At 38.6% G+C, this 15796-nt stretch overlaps 2 protein-coding genes across 7 annotated transcripts in view; both read left to right on the top strand.

The window, feature by feature from the left end:
- The window catches only part of API5 (apoptosis inhibitor 5), a 30337-nt gene extending 23329 nt beyond the window's left edge, over positions 1–7008 (top strand). Inside the window, exon 14 of one of the 3 annotated variants that reach the window (XM_017529417.2) lies at positions 4908–7008. In XM_017529417.2, the coding sequence (XP_017384906.1) occupies positions 4908–4990 (83 nt within the window). In that variant the 3' untranslated portion in view covers positions 4991–7008. Of the gene's footprint in view, positions 1–1874; positions 2281–4907 lie in introns of those variants that run through there. The other 2 variants (XM_017529419.2, XM_017529418.2) reach the window with 2 other exon arrangements.
- Positions 7009–13974: 6966 nt separating this feature from the next.
- The window catches only part of TTC17 (tetratricopeptide repeat domain 17), a 142085-nt gene continuing 140263 nt past the window's right edge, over positions 13975–15796 (top strand). For all 4 annotated transcript variants that reach the window (XM_017529412.1, XM_017529413.2, XM_017529415.1 and 1 more), the window contains exon 1: positions 13975–14198. In XM_017529412.1, the coding sequence (XP_017384901.1) occupies positions 14040–14198 (159 nt within the window). In that variant the 5' untranslated portion in view covers positions 13975–14039. The remainder of the gene's footprint in view (positions 14199–15796) is intronic.

Genomic DNA, 15796 nt, shown 5'->3' with positions numbered 1-15796 from the left:
AAAGAGCAGGTTCTAAATCATATTATCTCTGTAATTTTGTTTCTAAGGTGAGATAACTGTAACATTAAATTTCTTCTATAACAGTTGAATTTCTCTAATGTCTGAGCAGATTATAGAAAGCCAATTTTAATTTTAGACTGAAATGAACCCTTCCCCTGCAGACTCTGAGACAGATTTAAGGATGATCACTGAACTCTTTTACTTACATAACAATATGTAAATGTACATCTCCTTGCCTCTCATCCGAAAACTGAGGTAACACAGCTCTTACAGGCTTCAAATGAGAGTATTTGTGAAAGTATTTTGTAAGGGGAAAGGATTCTCTTACTTGGTTGAATCACATGTTGTCCTCTATCACTTGTATGATTTAATGTGTCTAACAGTACCATTCTTAAAATCAACAATTATCTCAGATACTGGGAGAATGTGGCTTTAATCAAAGTAATCAAAAGCTATGGTAATACAAGAAATGTACTCCTTTTTATTGGGCAAGTTAATTTGATTTTCATGAGGATTCTATTGTGTGAAACTCATTGCCTGCTCAATAATGAGAATCAGGTGATACAATGCATGTGGAAAAAGAATGTGAAAAATGTAACACTTTAGATTGTATCCAATATGTTTTTAAAAGAAAACAAAAAAACTGTCAATGTGAGAAATATAAGCAAAGTTTTACTCAAGACAAAAACCCAGGAGTCACAAACTTCAGTTATTTCCAGTCTTCAAAATAACAGAAGGGCAAAGCAAACTAAAATCTGATTCTCCTTTTTGGAAAGAACAATGAATTTCTGCAAATATTTTACATTTGGGAATTTAATGTGATCAGGTCATAGGTATTCTCACAACAAAATTTGAAGCATTTGCTTGACTTTATTTCACTTGTTAAAATGAAAGCAGTTCTCAGTATCCAAATTTATGGCTTTACTAACCAGTGTCCCTGTTTTTTGCTTTACAAACGTGGTATGTCACAAATTAGTTCAACTTCCAGGTACATTTTCAATCAAATCATTCATAAACATATACCCACATTTAGTTTTCCTTCCAGTGCACAAAGTTCCCCCAGTAACTGTAGAGTACTAGATGTTCTACATTTTGTGACTTGTGTTCTTTACTTTTTGGAACATAAAAATAATTCTTAAAGTTTAATTTAAACTGCGAGCAGTGATTCTTAAAAAAAAAAAAGTTAAGCTTTAAACCATTGAAAAGATCATGAAAATGCATAATTTTTTTTAGGATGAAGCTCTTCAAAAAGAAGAAAATTTGGTGAATCTCTGTACTATAGAAATGGCTGTATCAATTGGAGGTTAAAAAAAGCATTAGCCGGTGTAGAAAAGATAACTATATCAAATAATACCTTCATACAGTGAATTTAATTTCCACATTAGGTACAGCTGAATAGAATGTAACCCGAATTCATACTGAAAGAGTGGATTTTAGTAGTCTCTTAGCTTAAAGCTAATAATGGTATCTATGACAGTGTTAAGTGTGTTGATGTGAATATTGAGTATGGTAGGGTGAAATGTGCAGGCATCTGCATAGATGGCTCCACGTCAGAACAGTCAAAAATGCAGAAGTCATGGCCCACAAAAGGCTACTACACTACCTTAATGTTCCCATAGTTACTGTGTCTGTCTCTGGGAGCATGCTCTCAGAGAAACCACCTCTGATTTTCTGAATGTGTTCATTAGGATAATAAACATAATAATTTCATTTTCAGATGGTTTGCATACTAATCAACTTGTAAAAATGTGTCATGGCATAAGAAGGTGACTTTGAATCAGACCCCATTCTATTATACAGATAAATATTAGCCAAATCAGGGAAAGATCCAGTGAGTTTCCTGTCTCAGAATTGAATTACTTTTCTTTCTACAGAAAGGGGGGTCAAAAAAGACATCAAGACATCACCCTAATAAGACATAATGGCAAAAAAGTTGATTGCAAAATTGACTGAAAAGGTATTTTTCAAGCCTCCAAGATTGTGGATCAAAAACGGCAAAACCAAGCTGTCTATTGCTGCTAAGAAGATTGCTATGATGAGAAAGTTTAGAAGTTAATGAAGAGATCTTATCTCATTTACATATGATTAGAAGTCCAGCTTTTCTGATAACTTCAATCAGTTTTCTTCATGGGGACAACACCTTTGAGGACCATTTCTCTGGCTATAAAAGTGACTGACCAGTAGATCAAAGAATCTTGTTCTACTATGTAACACAAGTGACTTCGTTTTTCAGCAAAAGATACACTTAATTTATATCAATAGCTGAAACATAGATACACACACACACACGTATATATATATATATATATATATACACACACACACACACATATATGTATGTATGTATGTATATATATATATATATATATATATAGCATCTTTTTGGTGGTAGCCTGAGAGGCTTATGTAGCTGATAAAGCAGTGAAAAAAAACTCAGTATTTAGATCTACATTTGTGTGAGTCCAGTTGCTTGAAATACTGTGATTAAAACAAAAATGTGTATTTGTTGCATTCAAAGGGACATTTTTTAGCCTAACTAGTTACCTTTAGTAATGATAGACACCAGAATAAAGAACTAAGTAGTAGTTACAAAAGTCCTAGCCAGAGTAGGTAGACAAGAGAAAGAAGGAAAAGGGCATCCAAACTGGAAAGGAGAAGACAAATTGTCCCTGTTTGCAGATGACTTGATGTTATATATAAAAAACCTGAAGACTCTACCAAAAAACTCATAGAACCAATAAATTTACAAAAGTTAGAAGATACAAAATTAATATACAAAAATCAGTAGCATTTCCATGCATAAACTGAACTAGCTGAAAAAGAAATCAAAGCAATCCCATTTATTATAGCTATGAAGAAAAAAATCTAGGAATAAACCAAGAAGGTGAAAGATTTTTATACAAGGAAAACTATGAAACCCTGATGAAAGAAATTGAAGGGGATACAAACAAATGGAAAGACACTCCATACTCGTGTATTGGCGGAATTAATATATTTTAAATGACCATACTACCCAGAGTAATCTACAGATTCAATACAACTCCTATCAAAATAACAATGACATTCTTTATAGAACTTCACCAAAAAAATCTTAAAATGTATATGGAACCACAAGACCCCAAATAGCCAAAGCAGTCCTGAGCAAAAAGAACAAAGCTGGAGGTATCACACTACCAGATCTCAAAATATAAATTAAAGCTGTAGTAACCAAAATGGCATGATACTGGCATAAAAATAGATACAGACCAATGGAACATAATAGAACCAGAAATTAATCCACATATCCACAGCCAGCTGAATTTTTACAAAGGTGGCAAGAACACTCATTGGAGAAAGGGACAGTCTCTTCAAGAAATCGTGCTGAGAAAACTGGGTATCCATATGCAGAAGAATGAAACTGGATCCCCACCTCCCACCCTGTACAAAAATCAACTCAAAATGGATCAAAGACCTAAATGTAAGACCTAAAACAATAAAACTACCATAAGAGAAAACAGGAGAATCACTTCAAGACATTGGTCTGGGAAAATATTTCATGAGTAAGACCTAAAAGCACAGGCAACAATAGCATAAATAAACCAATGGGATCATATCAAATTAAAAAGCTTCTGTGCAGCAAAACAAATCTAGATTTAAAATGGGCAAATAATCTGAACAGACATTTCTCAAAAGACGACTTACAAATGGCCAATAAATATATGAAAAAATCTTTACTAATCAGGGAGATGCAAATCAAAACCGCAGTGAGGAAGTTTGGAAGTTCAGTGAAGAGATTTTTACCTCATTTACATATGATTAAAAGTCAGATGCATTTGCACCCCCATGTTTATTGTAGCACTATTCATTAGCCAAGACATGGAATCAACCCAGAATCAACAGGTGCATCAACAGATGAATGGATAAACAAAATGTGGTGTTACACACAATGGGATCCTATTGAGCCGTAAAAAAAGAATGGACTTTATAGTAGGTGAAATAAGCCAGCAACAGAAAATTTAAACAGTGCATGTTCTCACTCGTGGAAGTTTTAAAATGTTAATCTTATAGAAGTAAAAAGTAGAACTAGATACTAGAGGCTGAGAAGATAAGGAAAGAAGGGATAGGGAGAGATTTGTGGGAGAATACAAAGTAATATAGAACTAAGTCCTAGTGCTCTGTAACACTATAGGATGACTATAGTTAATAATACATACTTTCAAATAGGATATTGAATGTTCATAACACAAATTGTAGGTGTTTGAGATGAAGGATATGTTTGTTACTCTGAGCTGATAACTGTACATTCTTTGTATCAAAATCCCATCCTACCCCATGAATATGTAAACTTATTATCTGTGAATTTGAAGAGTTAAGTTTTTTAAAAAGTGTCAGGGCTGGGCACAGTGGCTCACACCTGTAGTAGGACAATCCTTGAGGCCCACAGTTTGACACCAGCCTGGCAACATAACAATACCCCATCTCTACAAAAAAAAAAAAAAAAAATTAGCCATGGCGGTGTGCACCTATAGCCCTAGATACTGGGGAGTCTGGGGCAGAAAAATCACTCTAGTCCGAAAGTTCAGCGTTATAGTGAACTGTGAATGCATCACAGCACTCTGGCCTAAGCAACACAGCAAGACACTCCTAAAAAAAAGTGCTTATAACTTCACCTTGAAACAACTTTGTTACTAGGATACATTTACTTAAGCAACTAACATGAATGGATTTGGCACCTTGCCATATGTGCTTCAATATATATGTTGCTCTTGTTTTACGTACAGAGTAAATTTGTAGATGGACTAGCAGAATATTAGTTCTGTTCTTACAGGGCCTACTGCTGTATTCAGAGTTATGAGCTACATTTCTTCTGCGTTTGCTGTACCATGAAATCCTAAGCAAGACCTAAACCCTTGTTCGCTTTTTCGTAGAGCAGAGAGGAGCCTTCAGGGGAAGTAGAGGTGGCCGAGGTTGGGGCACACGAGGAAATCGTAGTCGGGGAAGACTCTACTGAATAAGACGTCAGCATTCTTCAGCATTGTCATGAGCTTAATATACTTAAATTCTACTACTTATTGGATTGCCGGGGATGTCCCTTTAAACAGACTGCTGCCTTCAGCTAAAAACTTAATGTTCTTTATACCTTTGTATGTATGATCTACTTTTGTAACAGACCATGGTGGTGTCCAAGGTAAAACCACAGTGATATTTTTGAATGCTTTGTCTGCAATCTTGAGTTGTTTTTGCAATATCATTATTCAGACTTCAAATTGTGAATCTTTTAAACATCTTGATAATTTGTTGAGAGCTGTTCATTCTAAAATGTAGTGAAATTCAGTCTAGTTCTGCTGATAAAGGTCATCAGTTTTGAAAGATTACTGATTTTCCTCTTCCCTCTTAGTTTTTTGCCCAATATATGGAAAAAGAGTAATGGTCAATCTTAACATTTTGTTTTCATTGTTTAATAAAGCTGCTAGGCAGTGGTGCAGTATTCCTACCTAGTGTCATAAAAGCAAAATACTTATATAGCTCTCTTAAAAAGTAGGAATGACATTACATTTTTAGGAGAAAGTAAGTTGCTTTGCACTGCTTACTTAACTCTTTTCCATATATTGTGATACAAACTTTTGAATATGGAATCTTACTATTTGAGTAGAAATGTGTATGTATAATATACATACATGCATAAGCATATATGTGTGTGTGTGTATATATATATATGCATGCTGTGAAACTTGACTACACAATATAAATCACTTTTTTAAATTCCAGGAACGGGTAGTCTGACACAGTGATTATCCTTTTGAGGCTGAATCCGTTATTAACTTGTTATTTAGGTTTTTACTCCCAGTAGCAAGGGATTCTAAGTCAGTTGCACTTACATGATTATTGTTATTTAAAACTAAAAATAAAGGCTGCATTTTCAAAGATAAATTGGAGATTGCTTGGGTGAAATACAGCCAAAATACTGAATCTGATGTACATATAGGTTTCTACAGGAAGAGATAGGATAATTTAGAATTTGGAGATTTAATAACCAGGGCTACCCAGAAAAAGTGACTTGATAAAACATGGTACCAATAAGTAAGGGATGCTCTCTCGGTTTGCTTTTGCCACTTTCAACATTTTAACTTCTCAGGTTATTAATCAAAATTATTGTATAAGTTAGCTAATAGACTTTTTAGGTTAAAACAACAGATGGGGGGTTTGTGGAGTGTTTAATGTCATAGGCATTTTTAGTAGCATAGACCTTTTGTTCTACATTTGAATGTTTCGTATATTTTTGTTTCACAGTTAATTTTCCCTCCCCAGTTTTGCTATTGAAATCAAATGCCTGAATGACATTTCTAGTAGTCTGATGTATTTTTTTGAAGAATAGTTTGTGATTCCAGTGCAGGTGTCTTCATTACCATTACCTCTACACTGCAGAAGAAGCAAAACTCCTTTGTTAGAATTACTGCACATGTGTATGGGGAAAATAGTTCTGAAAGGCTAGAATCATACAAGTGAGCAAAAGTTGGTCAGCTTGGCTATGGAGTGGTGGCAATAATCTCTAAACATTCCAAAAGACCACGAGCTGAACCTAAACTCCCTTGGAATCTGAACAAAGGAAAATAAAATTGCCATTTGAAAACTCACCAGTTAATCTGGACCTCATAGATAGATCACCTAGTGGCCCAAAGCCATTTCAAGTACAGAAATTGTTTTGAGACTACAGCAAAATAAATTTGAACATTACGGATAATTTTACCACTTTTCTTCTTGATAAGCATATTTGTAAACTCAACGCTGAACAGAAGTGACTTTACTTTCTCAAGTTTGATACTGAGTTGACTGTTCCCTTATCCCTCACTCGTCCCTTTCCCTTTCCTACGGCAATAGTGCACAACTTAGGTTATTTTTGTTTCCAAATTTAAACGAAAAACTTAATGCCGTGGATTTTTTTTTCTTTTCCAAGACACCTGTTTATCACCTTGTTTAAATGTAAATGTCCCCTTATGCTTTTGAAATAAATTTCCTTTTGTAATTTTGTTTTGTGTCTTGATGTGTTATAATTATGGTTACTTCAGATTCTTGGATATTTATGAGCATTTATTGATTACTTCTGTGCCAACAGACTGTAAAAATATAAAGATGGATGAGACACTGCTCTCAGCCTACAAGGAGTTCAGTCTTGATATAATTTTATTTTTTTTTTTTGTCTATTTTGTCGATCTTTTCAAAAAACCAGTATAATTTTATAAATTATCTCTAATTTTCATCCTTTAAAGTTCTGATTTGAATTTATTTTTAGGAGCTAATCTGAAAAAAATGTTTTTTTTAATCAAAGCAAAACATCAGCTACTTGCCAAATAATCAATAAATCATTTCTATCTTCAGATATGTGCAAAGCATGTTGGAACTTATTAATTTAACTGTCAGGTGTTATCAATAAGTATTCCTGAAGTAGTACCCAGGATGGTTGTGAGTGTTTGAAAGCCAGGGTTTAAGTGGGTCAGGAGAAGATAACTAAATTCCCTTGGTGATCACATCCAGGCCTAAAGCTTTAAATACCATGTATACGTTAAGGAATGCCAAATTTATATCCCCATTATTTCTTGCCTGCAGTTTCATAATAACCTCCTAATTGATCTCCCTGCTGTTAAACTTAGCTCTCTACAATCTGCTCAAAACACAGCAGCAAAGAGACATCTACTTTTCTACCAGAAACTGTTCACTGACTCCCCATTTCAGAATAGAAATCAAAAATATTACCTGGCTTTTAATACTGACCTCAGCTGCTATTCTTCTCCTTGATCACTGCCACAACCAGTTAGCTTCATGCAGGCCAGACAGAGACATCCTCCTCCCTTACAGCCCTTGCACTAACTGTCCCCTCTAGTCACTATTCCTTATGTCATCTAACTCCTTTTTCAAATCCTCAGATAACCTCAATCCTATCTAATACTGCAGTACCCCTTTCCACCCCACCAAGCCTCCAGATCCCACTTACCCTACTATTCTCTAGTTTTACCAGCTTCTTTGTTTACTCTGTCCCCCACTACTAGAATATATGGCTAAAATGCCACAAAAGTAAGGATTTTTGCATGTTGTTCACTCATAATCTCAAGCATCCAGAACAGTGTTTTGTGCATAGTAAGCTTTCAATTCATAATAAGTTGAAGGAACCATTTTAAGTCTAGGGGATATAGTGGTGAACAAAACAGGCATGACCATGGAGTTTATATTCTCTTATGCAGATCCTGACAATCTTAAGCCTGTACCAGAGTAGTAAGTGCTTTGTGGCTACTGAAGCATTCTAATGTGCTTCAGCTAGCATAAAAAGAATGGGGAGAAAAACAGCCTCTGAGTGATTAATATGAGCTGAGACCTAGACAATGATACCAAGCCGGCTTCATGAGGACCTCAAGGAAAAGCATTTGAGATTGAGGCAACAAAATCTGCAGGACACTGCTTTTAAGAATGTTCCAAGCTGTGCTAGAGAATAGCCTATCTTAAAAGTTCTTAGATTCCTAATCTCAACCTCCGAAGTCCTAAATTTATCCTCTACTACAATAGTGAACTGCTTTCAGTAGCTGAAAATTAACACCACACTCTTTCTGACATTGGGGCATTTTTCCTCTGGAAAATCATGATTCCTTGATTCTGCCCATTTATCTGGCTGATTCAGGTCTGAATAAATTTGAGTCTCCTTGGGACGCTTATCAAGTTGGTTACAGACCACCTATGTGCTTCCTCAGTAGGTGGGTAAAAAACACCAGGAGAGATCATTGTAGTAAATATGATGGAAACTAAAGCTTAAACTAATAGGAAATATAATGTACCAATAAAAACCTAAGATGACTATCTTGCTATCCTCAGAGCATCCCCAGTGTCACTGTGAGTTCGAATCCTTGGTCTCATCCATGGTAGTCCTCATACTTCAGACTGCCTGATCGATTTGACAATTTCCAAATGAAATTACTATATTTAGGTATCCTCTGCCTGCCCTTTAAAAATCCTCTTCACTCACTGTGCATAATGATAAGGAGATACACATGTAAAGCCCTTCTTGCTATAACCAAGCTCCTTTCCACCTTGTTCCCCTCCACCCTGCTTCCAACCAATTCAAAATTGCTCTTAAAGACTTAACCATATGTAGTAGGATGCCAATAATTCCCTCCATTCCTATTCAAACAGGTTGTTTCTCCTATCAAGATGAGTCTGTTGCCATCCACACTTGAATTTGGGCTTAAGCTTGTTATCTTCTCTAACCAGGAGAATGCAGAAGTGATGCTTTGCCACTTCTTGGGACATGACCCTCTGAAGGCTGGCAGCTTCCTTTTATTCTTTCAGCACCCTGAGCCACCCTGTAAGAAGCCTATGTAATTACCCTGTCTGAGAGAGAGGCCCAGCTACCCCCAGCCATTTCAACCACTCCAGCTAAAGCACCAGATGAGTTGGAGCCAATCTGGAACATTTTCGCCTCAGCTTAGCTTCTAGCAGAATGCAGCCTTAAGAGTTACCCAGTCAACACCAGGTGTAGCAGAACCACCACCCAGCTGAGTCCAACAAACTGAAAAATAATAAATCCTGTTTTAAGTCTTAAAATTTAAACCTCTAAGACTTATGTTGGTTTAATTGTGAGGCAAAAAATAACAGAATGTAAACCAGAGTGTTACACTCCCTAGGGGATATTTATATCGTAAGTATTTTCTAAGTACTAGGCAGTATGTAAATCCTTTGTAATTTGCAGGTAAGGTGGCTCAAGGGAGGAAGTTAATCCAGAAAGATCGTTCTATCAACAGAATGATTTCTAATTCATAACTTTTAAAAATTATGTGATTTATAGTGATAGTAAATAAAAGACCTATTAGTTAAAATATGTTCAAAGACTAAATTACATGCAATTAGGGGCTTGCCTATCACTCGTTCAACAGAATTGAATCACAATTTGAGATATCGGCAATTTTGTCAGCTGCCATCCTGCATTTCTGTAAGTTTCATCTAAGAGGAAAAGTATAGTGAAAAAAGAAACATCAGATCTTAGAACAACAGAATAAAAGAAGGATGATGAGTGATCTGGATATAGAAAATTAGTAGGAACAATTTTATTTAGGTTAAAATTTTTATTGTTTTATTCACACAAAACGGGAATGCTACATTTGGGGGAGGTAAAAAACTGAGTCAAACTATTTTGTATGGAAGCTCCAAAGAAGATAAAAATGATAGTAGAAGAAATGTTTCCTGCCCTCAGTTGCTAACAGTGTAAGTAATTAAACAAAGAATTTGCAAGGTGACAGATCCCTGGATGGCCTTGGCCACACCAGCTCTTCTCCCTTGCTTGCAATTTTCAGGCGTAATGTACCGAGAATGGAACAGCCTGAGATGAGGAAGCTTCCAGAACAATCTGGGCTGTGTCCTCATTTTTCCTAAAACAGGATATTCTGCAACACTTGTACTCAGCAATCTCAGTTATACCCAGGGTATAAAACCCAAAGTGTTTTTGGAGTTCCTCATCTGTGTTGCAACATGGGTTATATACAGACAAGGCTCCATCTGCCCTGGGCAGCTTTCCTGAGCCATGGGGATCAGCTAACCATGGATCTTCCATTTCTTTTTAACTTTGCCGCCTATTCATAATAAATTTTGCCTGACTTACTGTTTGAGTGTTCTGTCTCACCAGATTAGAACTAAGAACTTTTCCAAGAATCATGCAAGAGTTTGGCTGTTCAAAGTTTATAAAGTAATATCACAAAGTAGCATAGTATCATCATATTACTGCTACAGAATTCAGAGGTGGCAAACAAGTCGAATTTTTGCAGGCTAGGATTTCAACTGTATCTTAAATAGATTTGAGAAAGCAGCATGAGGAATGGATTTTAGGCAGGGAACAGGATGAGCAAAAGTATGTCTAAATTAGTCTGTCAAGACAGTTCAGTAAAAGACTAGAAGAATGGTACTTGGCAGTCAGGATCTGTGGTAGGCAAAATTCTAAGATGACCCCTAATGGTCCTTGCCCTCATAAAATCTCCCTTAAATATATCAAAACATCATGTTGTACACTAAATATATACAGTTTTTGTCCATTTCACCTTAATAGAGAAGGAAAAGGGGAAATTTCCTAACTTGACTGTGTAGGGAAAAACATGACTACGGTATCACTCCTGTGATCATAGGTTTGGATGTGGTTAGAGCCTGCCAAAACTCATGTTGAAATCAGGTACCCAATGTGGCAGCATTGGGAGTTGGGGCCTAGTGGGAGGTTTCTGGGTCATGGGGGTAGATCTGTCATGAACAGATTAATGCCCTCACATGGGAGTGAGTTCTTGCTCTCAGGAATGAATTAGTTCTCGTGGGAATGGGTTGTTAAAGAGTCTGGCTTCCTTGATTTCTCTCTCTTGCTGCTTCTCTCAACATGTGATATCTGGACACCCACTCCCCTTCTGCTTTCCTCCATAAGTGGAAGCAGCATGAGCCCCTTACCAGATGCAGCTGCCCAATCTTGGACTTTTCAGCCACCAGAATCATAAGCCAATTAAACCTCTTTTCTTTTTAAATTGCCCAGCTTTAGGTATTCTGTGATACCAACACAAAATGGACTACAATAATGTTATATGGCAAACAAAATTTTTACAGATGTCATTAAAGTTACTAATCAGTTTATTTGAAGTTAATAAAAAAGGGGTATTATTCAAATGGATCTAATCAGCTCACATGAGCCCTCTAAGTCTGGGCTTAGAGATAGAGGAATTCAAGAGATTTCAACAGTAGAAATATTCTCCTGCTTGCCTTGAAGGAATAACTGCCATTGTGAGAGCCACATGACGAAATTGTGGGTAGCATCAGTGTTCATGGCCACAATCGGCAGCCAGTAATAAAATGGAGCCCTCAGTCCTGCAATGGCAATAAACTGAATTCTGCCAAGGACATGAAATATGAGCCTGGAACAGGACGAGGACCCCCAAGCCTCAGATGAGATTGCAGCCTTGATATGAGTCTTGTGATACTGAGCAGAGAACTGTTAACACAACCAGAAGACTCCTGCCCCAAGGAAACTGTGAGATAATGTGTTAAGCTAAGTTGGTGGCAATTGTTACACAGCATTAGAAAATTAATACAGGATCCCAAAAGAGTTACCATCTACAAAAAATAAGTAGATGGTATAATAAAGCTATAGAAGCTATAATTCCACCCCTCTAGAGGTTAACTTGCGAAGGTCAAAGAAATTGCTGATAGCAAAATATGTGATGCTGGGGTTTTTCTCAAATTCCTCAGTATCCTTCATTCATTCTCAAGCTCTCAGATATAGAGTCAGGTGGATCTGGGTCCAAACCTGAACTCTACCACTTAGCAATATGATCTTGGCCAACTTACTTAATTAGCCAAAGCTTGGTAAGTTGTGATGACTAACAGGAACTATGCACGTATGGGACCCAGGATGTATTAAACACTCAAGAAATGTTTGATGATGATGATGATGTCAGCATTATACACGAGAAATAGGGTTGACCTCTATGCCCCAAAATAAGATGCTGAGACCAAAGGGATTCCATCATTTGCCACTTCTCTATTTTAAAATTCTGCAACACTCCCTATTGCCTATGTCTAAACTCCAAGAAATCCTTACAACATGCCACTGACTTCACCTTTTCACACTTATTGCTTATTCTGCCTGAACCAGCACCAGAGCTCCAAGCCTTTTTTTCACCTGGTTGACTGCCTTCTCCTGTACATATGCTTCATATACCCCCATTATCCTGTATTTTAATTGTTAAACTGCCAATAATATCCCACTATATTGCACACCACTCAGGGGATACATTTCCATACCCAGATAATATAAGCCTACCAGGCACAAAGCAAATAAGCCATGGATTTTTAATGAAATGAATGTTCCATCTTCAGGCCTTTAAGAAAAGCTGTTCTTGGAATAATATTTTTTTAAAAACCACTAGTGTTGTTTCTATAGCATGAAGTGGTGTTTAAACACTTAGCAAATGCTCTCCTGCACACACTTGTGCAGGGACGTGGTTAAGCAATATTCTCATCCTTTTCCCAAGGAGAAAACCAAAAGCATACCAACCTTAACACACAAAATTAGAGGGCAATCCTGAAAGACCTAAAATCACATATCTAGCAAGAAGCTAGCAGCCAAGCTAGTCGCTTGCCCGCCTGTTGGTTTATTAGAGGGAAGTGGATCTCAAACTTTAATATGCATACCAGTCACCGGAGGCTGTTGTTAAAATGAAGTCTGATTCAGCAGGTTGCTTGCATGTCTAAAAAGCTCCCAGATAATGCCAGTGCTTCTGGTATCCAGACCTAGACCTCAAGCCTCGACCTGTGCTGAGCAGTACGGTGGCCACATGAGCCTATTAAGCCCCTGAAATATGACTAGATAAGCTGTCAGTGTAGAATACCGATTTCCAAGACTTGGTTAAAAAATAAATAGAATATTTCCATGATTTGTACAGATCACATTGAATTAATATTTTGTGTACTTTCAGTTAAATAAAATGTACTACTATGGTTACTTCCCTCTATATTTTACATTCCACACGTGGCTCTCATTATAGCGCTACTGGACAACAGTGCCCTAGACTAACAACCGTCTCCATTCTGAAGATTCCACTGTTGGGATACTTTAGGAATAAAAGCAACACCTCTCTTCCCTTAGGTATTTCGAAAGCACACCTTTTGTTCCTCAGCTATTTACACTATCAGAAATGAAACGTTTTAAAAAGCAAAGATTTAAAAAACAACAAAACTAGTTCTCTCACTTCTGCCTAAGCTCCATCTAAGCCACTGCTTTTCTCCCTCCGGTTCCCACGCTCCGAGATCGCATCGCCCACAGAAAAACAATAAACAAAAAGCGGTCTCCATTCCTGAAGCCAAGATGGGAGAGCTGCCGAAGGTCCCGCTTCCCAGACGCCCAAACCCAGGCAGAGGAAACCTGGTAGTAGCCAAGCGACGCCCTCTTGGCGGCTTCCCCTCCTCCTCCCCAAGCGCCGACCTCTCCAAGATGGCAGGCGTCGGAGACTCGCTTCCGCTTCCGGTGTAAGCGGCCCGGCCGGGGGGGCAAGATGGCGGCGGCAGTAGGGGTCCGTGGACGGTACGAGCTGCCGCCTTGCTCCGGCCCAGGCTGGCTCTTCAGCCTTTCCACCTTGCTGAGTGTGGCGGCACGAGGAGCCTTCGCCACCACGCACTGGGTCGTCACGGAGGATGGGAAGATCCAGCAGCAGGTAGCGGCCAGGGCGTCCCTCTTCGCCCGTGCCCGCCCTCGCCCCGGGGGGATTCCCCTGCTTGGCCCCTGGCTGTTGGGCTCCGCGCGGCCCCTCCGGCAGCCTACCTTCACTCCGTGGTGGTGGAGGCACGGCAACCCCGGACTCCCTGCACTCGGACCAGGCAGTTCCCCCTCCCCACTTGTCTCCTGGTCCTCGTTTGGCCGCCTGGAAGTTCTCACCCTTCCACCTCGCGGGCCGCGTGCCGCGTGGGGAAGCGTCACCCAGCTGCGGGGAGACGGGCCCTAGAAACCTTTTCTTGCGCTCGGGGTTTAGAAATCACAGATTTCATTATTCCTGCCTGTGGTGCCTCTCGGGCTCACGCGTCACCGGCCCTCCCGAGGAAATAGAAAGCAGGTGGCAGCGCCAGGGTGTGCGCGAGTCCCAGGGTGTGACAGCTGCTGCACCCCTAGCCTGTGGACTGTTTCATGCTGCTCCCCTAGTCTCGTCTACCACATGGTGGATTTCGTTTCTGGCTGTGTTGGTTTGAGTTTGTACCGTTACTCAGGTCAGCAGTGGCTCATGAGAAACAGCATAGAAACACTCCCCTTCCGAAGGAATGCTTGAAGATGCCGCTGGTGGCGTTGCCTGCATCTTTTCAGCTGTTACTGCCCTCGTTTCCCAGTGTACTTTGCTTTGTTTCTTTACCTAGTTCCTGTGACCCAGCCTCGCATGGAGGATATGCGATTTCCTGGATTCTTGCATGCCTCAACTAATTTCCTCAGAGGCGAGACTGCTTTTCTTATATAACTTTATGATTGCCTGCATTTTGTAAATGCTGCTGATGCCTAAGGAGTGCGTATGTGTGTGTTCCGCTACAGAATCTTGGTAAACTTACTGACTAGGAACACTTGAGAACAATCTTGAAGTGTCTAACAAACATTTAGAAAGTGAAGTGTGTGCCCCATGCAGTTTAGCTGACTGATCTAAAACGTTTTAACTAGTGTGGTGGGAAATTACTGGTCCTTTGGGTTGCGTGTAATGAGTTATGATAGGAACACATTGCAAGGTCTACTTTAAGGTGAGGTTTAGATTTAGATTTGCCGAGTGATGGCAAATTGTATCTCAAATACAATAAGCAAGTTAAATATAATTTAAAATCCACTTAGGTATTCATGAGTGGTTTTCAGCATTATCTGAGAAAAGACCATCTTCCTATTGGGTAACATTTTCTATATGACTTAAATAAGAAAAGTTTCCTTTTCATGGCCATACTAGTTGAGACTTTAAATATGTGTGTATGTGTTTCAGAAACCCAAGAAAACACTAAGTCTATATGTGAGTGCTGGTTGCTTCCACACTTCTTTTGTTTCCTGATAGTGGTTTTCCCTGAGGTCCCTATGAAGGGAGATGTGGAATTAACTCCTGCTGCAATTTGGGGAGCTTTTCTCCTATTGGCTCTTCTGCAATATTGTTTTTGGCCACAGCTATTTATACTCTGTGACATTGACTTCTCCTTCCCATTTTGGTGTCCTATCGCTCAGCTGAAAAAGTAGCCCATCTAAAGTGAAAGCTAGTAAAAATGTTTTATGTATATGCTTAACGTTGCAATGGGAAAA

The sequence above is a fragment of the Cebus imitator genome, unplaced genomic scaffold (assembly GCF_001604975.1).
Source record: "Cebus imitator isolate Cc_AM_T3 unplaced genomic scaffold, Cebus_imitator-1.0 Scaffold58, whole genome shotgun sequence".
Classification (NCBI taxonomy): domain Eukaryota; kingdom Metazoa; phylum Chordata; class Mammalia; order Primates; family Cebidae; genus Cebus; species Cebus imitator.
Note: the sequence above shows the minus strand (reverse complement) of the source record. Positions and strands in the feature narration are given on the sequence as shown.